The sequence below is a fragment of the Perissodus microlepis genome, chromosome 10 (genome assembly GCF_051167445.1).
Source record: "Perissodus microlepis isolate ML-2025 ecotype Zambia chromosome 10, ASM5116744v1, whole genome shotgun sequence".
In the NCBI taxonomy this organism is placed as follows: domain Eukaryota; kingdom Metazoa; phylum Chordata; class Actinopteri; order Cichliformes; family Cichlidae; genus Perissodus; species Perissodus microlepis.
The window spans coordinates 443,794-452,875 of NC_140470.1; the positions used below are offsets into that span (position 1 = coordinate 443,794).

At 43.7% G+C, this 9,082-nt stretch overlaps 1 protein-coding gene across 1 annotated transcript in view; it reads left to right on the forward strand.

Moving 5' to 3' along the window:
* Positions 1 to 6,412, forward strand: part of hlcs (holocarboxylase synthetase (biotin-(proprionyl-CoA-carboxylase (ATP-hydrolysing)) ligase)) — a 46,866-nt gene extending 40,454 nt beyond the window's left edge. The window contains exons 9-11 of the mRNA XM_084941325.1: positions 317 to 431; positions 5,060 to 5,273; positions 5,912 to 6,412. Coding sequence (XP_084797451.1) covers positions 317 to 431; positions 5,060 to 5,273; positions 5,912 to 6,083 — 501 coding nt within the window. The 3' untranslated portion in view covers positions 6,084 to 6,412. The remainder of the gene's footprint in view (positions 1 to 316; positions 432 to 5,059; positions 5,274 to 5,911) is intronic.
* The last annotated feature ends 2,670 nt before the right edge of the window (positions 6,413 to 9,082 follow it).

Sequence of the window (9,082 nt, forward strand, 5' to 3'; positions counted from 1 at the left end):
GGTTGGAAACCTGCAGTCAGCTGAGACTGAAGAAGTCACCTGATGATGAAACATTTCTCCCACTGAAAACATCCAGACGGACAGAATCAACCTTTTGGGAGAGCATGCATGAAGACAGCCTAGTATTTACCTCATAATGGAAATTTCTCTCTAACATATCCAAGCATGGTCATTAACATGCAATTACTTGGTACCATAACCTTGTTAATCACATGGAAATGTTATTAGACTATTTTCACACATTTTGAAGTATAATAAAGGTCATTGTGTTGGTATTAAAGTACATGTAAGATAGATGACGTTTAACCTCCTGTAGGACATAGATCTGAGGGTGAAGTGGCCCAATGACATCTACTACGGTAACCTGATGAAGCTCGGAGGAGTGCTGGTGACTTCCACAGTACTGGGATCAACTTTTCATCTGCTCATAGGTGACAATCTGCACGGTTCAACGGACACATATCACTCATATCAACATGAAGCCGTTCCTCACATGGCTAAACTAACATACTCATTTTAAACTTGTTAACGTAAGAGAGTACCTTAACGTAGCAGTATACAAAGTTTTATATGAGAATGGGCGTCTGATTGGTTAAAACTGATGAGGAGAAATCCTAGTTTACATTTATTCTGCCTTCGTTGGTGCCCCGAGGTGGTCCCAGCCTCTCAGCACTCCGTCTCATCCAATCCTGAAGAGCAGCACCTAAAAGGGAAGGCCCCTACTCTGCTACACGGGTACTAGATGTTTTTCCCTCTCACCTTTCACCTAATCACTTCTCACGTCTTAGTTAGCATGAAGGCCACCCTGGCTGAGATACTGGATATTGTTTTTGTCTCACGCGTCCCGATGACCCACCTTATCATAGGACTTTGTGTCCCTTCACCTTGAAGCTTCTTCACTGTCGCCATCTAACTAAACACTGTCTAGACATCTAAATTCTTAAGCTGTTCACTATAACACTAAATAGTCCCTCCTCTTACACCTGTTAAGGTGTAAACCTTTATCTCACACATTGTCTTCCCCTTTCCATTGGACAGGGCATCTGTGGTGCCCTGGAGCTTCAACCTTCAACACTACACTTGCTTTTGCCCTCAGAGGCCTTTACTCCCTCCTGTTACACCTACTCTTCCTCGTCACCCTCTGACTCCTCCTCCACTCGGAACAATGGCAACTGTTACGATGTAGAGTTCTTCTCCTTAGACAAAACAGCTACGATCAACCTATCCAATAGCCGTCTAGCACGTGGAATACAACAACAATCACAGGAAAGTGGAATAGCTAGAAAGCACGCTATTTATACTAACAAGGACATGCAGTGGTTTACGCGTTTCTGTCGGCTGTCTGTCGCCGGTTTCTGCCAGATTAGTCCTCACCTCGGCCAAAGTTCGCGAGGGTGGTTGTGCAGGTACACAGTGTGTCAGGTGGTACCAATTAGCTCCAGCTTTACCGTTACCTGGACTGCATGGGTTATACATTGAATCACCTCATAGGGTCCAGTCCTGGGTTCAAGCCACTTTCTCTTGTGAACTTTCACCCATGCCCACTCACCAACCTTTACTGCTCATTGCACCTGCTTAGACAAAACTCTGGTCAGTTTAGTCAACGCTGTCGTATGTTCATCACGACTCACCTGCCAGACATCCAGAGAGAGCATATGACCTCCCTCTCATGGTGGGCCAGGGCACCTGGGGAGGTTCTCATTGACATGAGAGCAATGGGGAGAGAGTCCAGCCACATCAGTCTAGTTCCATAAGATAAATCAAGAATCTTTCTCTTCAGAGTCTTATTTGCCCTTTCCACCAGCCTTTGTGAGGCAGGATAGCAAACGGCCCTGAAACTGTGTTATACCTCGAGCCTTTTCTACCCCTGCCAGTTCTTTATTTGAGAAATGCGAGGCATCATCGGAGCATATGCTCCTTGGGACCCCAGACCAGGGTATTAACTTGTTTTTCAGCCACTTCACTACAGTCTGCGCTGATTCATTTTTGCATGATACTGCTTCCACCCAGCTTGTGAACTTTTCCACCATCACCAGCAAGTACCTGACCCACTCCCACATCAGTGAAGTCAATTGTGATATCTTGAAGTGGAGCCACTGAGACTGGAAACCTTACCACTGGGCATTTGTAGGGCGCCCTTGGGTTGTGCTCATTGCATGTGTGACAGCCCGTGACCTAGTTGACTACAAATGCGGTCATGTGGGGGTCCCACCAGCAGGTTTCAGTGTTCGTCTGGGTCCTCTTCTTTCCTTCATGGGCAAGCCCATGTGCTTGTTTCAGTAGCAGGTGGTATAGTTTCAGCTACTATTCTTCCATCATGAGACCTCCAGAGTCCATTCTTTAAATTTTTATTACATTTTTAAATTTTATTAAATTAAATTTTTTTATTTCCCCCCGATATCCAATCCAGTCATTTAGGTCAGGATCGGACAGACACATACTGTGGCCTGAGTCGGCGTTTGGGTCCCATCAATACTGTTCCAGATCCCAGACCTAGGATGGCATCTGATTGGGGAACCTTGGCCTTGGTGCTCCTTCATACTGTCTCTGGTTGGACATTCCTGCTCCTCTGCCTGTGAATGGGTTTGGAAAAGAGGGATAAGGCTCCTGAGGCCCTGTTGTGCCTGATTTGGCATTGGAGAGGACCTTCACACACTACAGACTGCCTGGATTGCATTATTGGAGTTATGTCGTGCACCTTGTATGCCTTTCCTACAGGGTGGCAGCCCATTTTAAGCACTCCAGCATCCCTTTGTGTTATTTCCTTTTTTATGTCTCCGATAGTCTGTCAGTTGGGTATTCCTTCCTTAGAACTCCCAGAGGTGATCCCATTACAGGTTGAATAGTATAGCGTATCCTTCTCATGACCCGATGCTGGCTTCCTTTAGTAGTTTACGTGTGGTGTCTCTCCCCTCCAACTTACTCAGCAAGGCCCTGAGGTCTCCACCTCCGTAGGTGTCTCCCATCGTCTCTCCCTCTAGGGTGGTAATCCAGTCTGAGGCTCCTCCTCCCACTGGGGGAAATTTGGAAGGTAGGCCTCAATGTCTCTTTGGGGAATGGAACATACAGCAGGCCTCTTCCATCTACTACTCGTAGTGGCAGTTGGGTTATTGGTATTGATTCCCCGCCTTGATCTCGGTCACATCCTACGAGTCTGGGGTGGAGATCTCTCAAATGTGAGCTGGGACCCCTCTGCACCACTCATTGGTGGAGGAGTGAATACCCCTGTGAAGTCTCCCACTAGTGTACCCTGAATCTGGGTTGTTGGTTGTTTCCTTCAAGTCGTGTGGATCCTCCTCCAATTTTCCACTTGTCTTGGATCTCGTCCTCCAATCTGAGTCCTCCTGTAGGGCTGACCCTCCTCGGAAGTGTGTCTTAATATGCAGCCTGTCGATGGCATGGAGGGCGTGCTGGCACTGGTTTGTGCTTCGTGGATAATCTTTTTGGTGTGCAGTCCGAGGGCACTGGTGAACTCCCGGTGCTAAGTGATCCTTCTTGTTTCAAGGTAAGCTCAGCAATGGCCTGCTTCAGTTCATTCACCTGCCAAGTCGATTGAATTACCACCTTTACCGCTGTGTCTGCCATTTCTGTCACTTCCCTGTGAAGTGTAGCATTTGCCTTCCGATCCGAAGCCTCATCTAGATCCAGGACGCCAGTCTTTACTTGGAACAGTGGGGGTACTGCCCCCAGCATCAGCATAAGGGGGCGGCGTTGTGGGCAAAGCAGGTAGAGTCTGGCCGCGCTCCTTTTTCTTCAGAGTTCCCTTCTCCACCTTTCTGTTGCTTTTTCTTTCATTTCTTCGCTTACTTCCCTGCTGCTGTGTGTGCGTGTGTGTCTTATGGTCTTTGCCGATCATTTTCAAACTGGTTTGGCTGGAAATAGCCATTCCTGTTTATGTGGTTTCTTTGGTCCTCACAGCTTGGTTGATTTATTTGTTAGACACTGCAAGGAGTTTACACTAGCTGCCCAGTACACACCGTTCACATCCTTGTTTTGTTTTTTTTGTTTTTTGCAACTTCTGTCCAAATCTAAAATGAGGATGGGGCATCCCCGGTTGTCACAGCTGACACAATGCAAAGTCAGTTAAAGAATAAAATGTTACAATTCTAGCAGAACGGATAGTAAGGTTTTATCAGGGAATACATTGGTATGCTGGCCCTTTGCTCCTATTGTACCAAAACACCACTATTCTAGCTTCTTGGAGTTCATCTTTTATAAACAATGCCTGAATGACCCCCTCATTTCTGCACCAAAGTCACTGCAGATCAGTGGTGTTAGATAAAGCTCTGTTGTATTCTCATCTCTGCTTTAAGGAATTTGTTTTTGCAAAGAAATTATAATCTGTTTAATAAAACGGCATGAAAATAACGTACACGAGGCATTGGTGACCATAGAAAACAAGCAGCAGAATTTATACCTACATTTCTGCTGTATATTCACATATCACACATTCTATCCAGTTAAACATTTTTGCGTCCTCACCTTGGGCCTGAAATTGCTTATAGTGTGTTCACTCATTGGTGCATGTTAAATGTTAAAGTTCACGATGGTACGATTGGACTGAAATTGTTTGGCTTGTTTGGAGGAAAGCCTCTTTTCTCAAAAATGAACTTGGTAGCATGGCTTGGGTTTGCATCTGAATAAACCAGAAGATTTCTGGAACAATGTCCTTTTATAGTAACACGAATTCTGTTAGCACAGCGTGGGGAGGTGATGGTTTGGGCTTTTGCTGCAGTCCACCATGAGATATCATATTTAACTGTAAAACAGCAAAGTATTCTGCAGTCAGATGTGAGGCCATCTGTCTGACAGCTAAAGTTTGCCAAAATTGGATTGTCTAGCATAACAACGATCCCTCAAGTACAGCAGCAACTCTACAACATAGTGGCTAAAGAGGAAAAGAATCAAGGTGCAATAATGACTCAGAGTAAAAGTCAAAATCACGATCCTGATCAAAACGCTGTGGAGGAACCTCGAGAGCTGTGCATGAATGAATGTGCACAAACCCAGGTTATCTCAGAATATTGTAATTATCTCTTAAACGTGTTCTTCCCTACAGGCTGTGGGTTTAATGTGACAAACAGCAACCCAACAGTGTGCATCAATGACCTGATCCAGTCGTACAACTTACAGCACAACTGTAGCCTGCAGCCGCTCAGCTGTGCCCAGCTCATCGCGAGAACTGTCAACTGCCTGGAGGCCCTTATTGACAACTTCCAGCAAGGAGGCCCAGAGTCTGTCCTGCCCACGTACTACAAGAGATGGCTCCACAGGTGTGTAACATAGACAACTCTTGATGCTTTGAACTAAGATTTCACTTTTACTTAGAATCACACACTTTCTTTTAGCAACATGGGAACAAGGATTTAATGGGCGATTTTCAGTGTAGAGATGCACTGACCAGATTCAAATCAAGTATCCTTATGATACCACTTCCTATTTTTGCTTTTACTGACCCAGTCCCTAATACAGGGAAACTGTAATGTCATATATCTCTCTAATTACAAATTACATAATATTTAACAATCTCTTGTGTGGATACAAATTGAGGTAATTAAATGTGTTCTCTTTATCTTGTGATTAAATCTCATTCAGTCATATTTGACTTTCTTTTTCTGATTCGCCTGTTAATAGACTTTTAATCTTTCATGTACATGTATCCTCAAACACTACTAAAATGCAGTCAAATCTAATTTATATTCCATTGTGCATTCAGAAGTACATAACATGAACAAAACTGTGTAAAAGAAAAACGGCACATAAAATCCTGAAACAGATGACGTTTTGTTTTTCATGTAAGAGTAAAGTGGCTCTGGAGTTGGGTTTTAACCACTGTTCAACTTAACTAAGTTTACTAGACCCCACATTCACATTTAAACTGTAAAAACTGCTCTCTTTGTTCTGACCTCAGTGGAACTTGGGTGCGTCTCTGGAGTGAGGACGGCCCAGAGGTTCAGGTGATGGGTGTGGACCACAACGGTTTCCTCCAGGTGCACAGCAAGGAGCAGGGTGTGGTCTCAGTGGAGCCGGATGGAAACTCGTTTGATATGCTGAAGAATCTGGTGGTCATCAAAACACATTAGGACCAAATTCATAAAGCACAGACTCATCAAGTGTGTGTGTGTGTGTGTGTGCTGGACCATGTTAACCAGATGTTTTTATGTTGGTCAGGTTACTTGTTCAGAAACATACAGTAGTGACAAAGACAGAAAAAACATGTAGGGATCTCTGCATTGGTAATGACTGGTGTGCTGGTCTGGGACTACTAAATGATGTTAATGTCTTACAATGTATATTCATTTTGTCTTTCAAAATAAATCTTGTACCCGTCACTAGAACGATTCCATGAAAACAGTGAACAGGGCGATTTGGACTGTTGCTATTTTCAGCAAAATAAAGATTTCCACACACATTTTTTTGTCATTTCCTTTTTACCTAAACTATTCCCTGGTTAGACCTTTTTTTCTGTAATCATGATTTTCAGGGGAAGCTTCAAATTTTCCGACATATGGAGGACCCTGGAGTGTCCTGAAAGGCCTGAGGATAAAGATGTGTTGAGAAGTCTAGCAAGTCACCGACAAAGCTTTTCTTTGGATGTTAGCTGCTTTTTGTTCATTTTTTTGATCCCCCACTGCTTCAGTAATGAGCTTCAGGATCTGGGAAGGCCATTCCAGGACTGTCAGTGTTCCATTGTATGTTTTTCCAAGTATGCTTTAACTGCACTGTTTAGGATCATTGTCCTCTTGACAATCTCTCAAACTCACTGCACCACTCTCCTGACGTCCTGCATTCATGTAAATGACTATTTGAATACAAATTGTCAAACAAACATTCGATTTGACTCAGATAACGGGCTTCTAAATTGCCTTTTCCTCCACCACGTTAAAGTTGCGATTCACGGAGGGGAATCTCAATTCTGTAAAATTTTAATCACGTCAGCAGTAATGACACCCGCTTATGTCAACTGGACATCACTATTATATTTCAGTTCAATTCAGTTTATTTATATAGCACCAAATCACAACAACAGCGCTTTATATTGTAAGGTAGACCCTACAATAATACATACAGAGAAAACCCAACAATCATATGGCCCTTATGAGCAAGCACTTTGGCGACAGTGGGAAGGAAAAACTCCCTTTTAACAGGAAGAAACCTCCAGCAGAACCAGGCTCAGGGAGGGGCGGGGCCATCTGCTGTGATTGGTTGGGGTGAGAGAAGGAAGACAGGATAAAGACATGCTGTGGAAGAGAGACAGAGATTAATAACAGATATGATTCAGTGCAGAGAGGTCTGTTAACACATAGTGAGTGAAGAAGAAACACGCAGTGCATCATGGGAATCCCCCAGCAGTTTCAGTTCAGTTTTCAGTTTTATTTGTCATATGCAAGTTAGCACAGGGTCAACATCGCAATGAAATGTATTTGACGAGCAGAAGACAGCAGAATGGTACAGTATAAAAAAGTAAAATAAAATAAAATAATAAAAAATAAATAGAAAAATAGTAAGAGCAAAATAATAAGATGTAGTAAAAGAAAAAAGAGATTTTCAGTTAACTGACTAAATATATATGTATGTATATATAAATATATGTACACACTAGTGATTAAATAAAGAAAATCTTAAATAGGAATGTGAGGGGCGGGGGGCAGATGGGATATTGCACAGGAATGAGCAGCAGTACAAACTAAACAGTACAAAAGTTTTTGTTTTTTGTGGCAGTTGTTACAGTATTGCACTTTTTTAAAATATAAATATCAATGAAGTGGAGTGACCAGTGCAGCCTACACCTATTGGAGTATAGAGCGAAGTGCTCTAATAGGGTGATATGGTGCTACAAGGTCATTAAGATAAGATGGGGCCTGATTATTTAAGACCTTGTATGTGAGGAGCAGGATTTTGAATTCTGGATTTAACAGGAAGCCAAATCTGCTCTCTCTTTCTAGTCCCTGTCAGGACTCTTGCTGCAGCATTTTGGATTAACTGAAGGCTTTTCAGGGAGTTTTTAGGACTTCCTGATAATAATGAATTACAGTCGTCCAGCCTGGAAGTAATAAATGCATGAACTAGTTTTTCAGCGTCACTCTGAGACAGGATATTTCTAACTTTAGAGATGTTGCACAAATGGAAGAAAGCAGTCTTACATATTTGTTTAATATGTGCGTTGAAGGACATGTCCTGGTCAAAAATGACTCCAAGGTTCCTCACAGCGTTACTGGAGGCCAAGGTAATGCCATCCAGAGTAAGAATCTGCTTAGATACCATATTTCTATTACTGACAGACAGGAAGCACCCATATCTAGGTCTTGGCCTTGAAGAAGAAGCTGTGGGACACAGGTGTAGTGTGCACTTGGTGTTCGCTCGCTCTGCGGTAGAGTATCACTTCCTGTTCCTGCTCAAACACAGTGGTGTTTCTGAGTAGCTTATTTGCTTAGCAATTTAATTAACAACTTTTAAATACATTCTTCTTTCATAGTATAATCTTCACGTGCTTCATCCGAAGCACACTTTCTGTGTACTCACTACCTAATTTATAGCCAAAGTATTCACTCACTGTCTCTGTACTGTTTCGCTAGCTTAGCTTAGCTCGTAGCCGACTCGTTAGCACCATGGCTACTTCACCTGTCCCTCCTGCACTTTCTTGCTCATTGTGTCAGATGTTTAGTTACTCCTCGGCCTCCTTTAGAAGTAATGATATCTGTAACAAATGTAGCATATTTACAGCTCTGGAGGCCAGGATTACTGAATTGGAGACTCGGCTTCGCACCCTTCATTCACCCGTAGCTAGCCAGGCCCCTGTAGCTGGTGCAGCCGAAGATAGCGTAGGCCCCGCTAGCTGTTCCCCGGCAGACCCCAAGCAGCTGGGGAAAGAGGGCGGCTGGGTCACGGTGAGGAGGAAGCATAGTCCTAAACAGAAGCCCCAGGTACACCACCAACCCGTTCATGTGTCTAACCGTTTTTCCCCACTCGGTGACACACCCGCCGGGGGTCAAACTCTGGTAATTGGTGATTCTGTTCTCAGACATGTGAAGCTAGAGACACCGGCAACCATAGTCAATTCTCTTCCAGGGGCCAGAGCAGG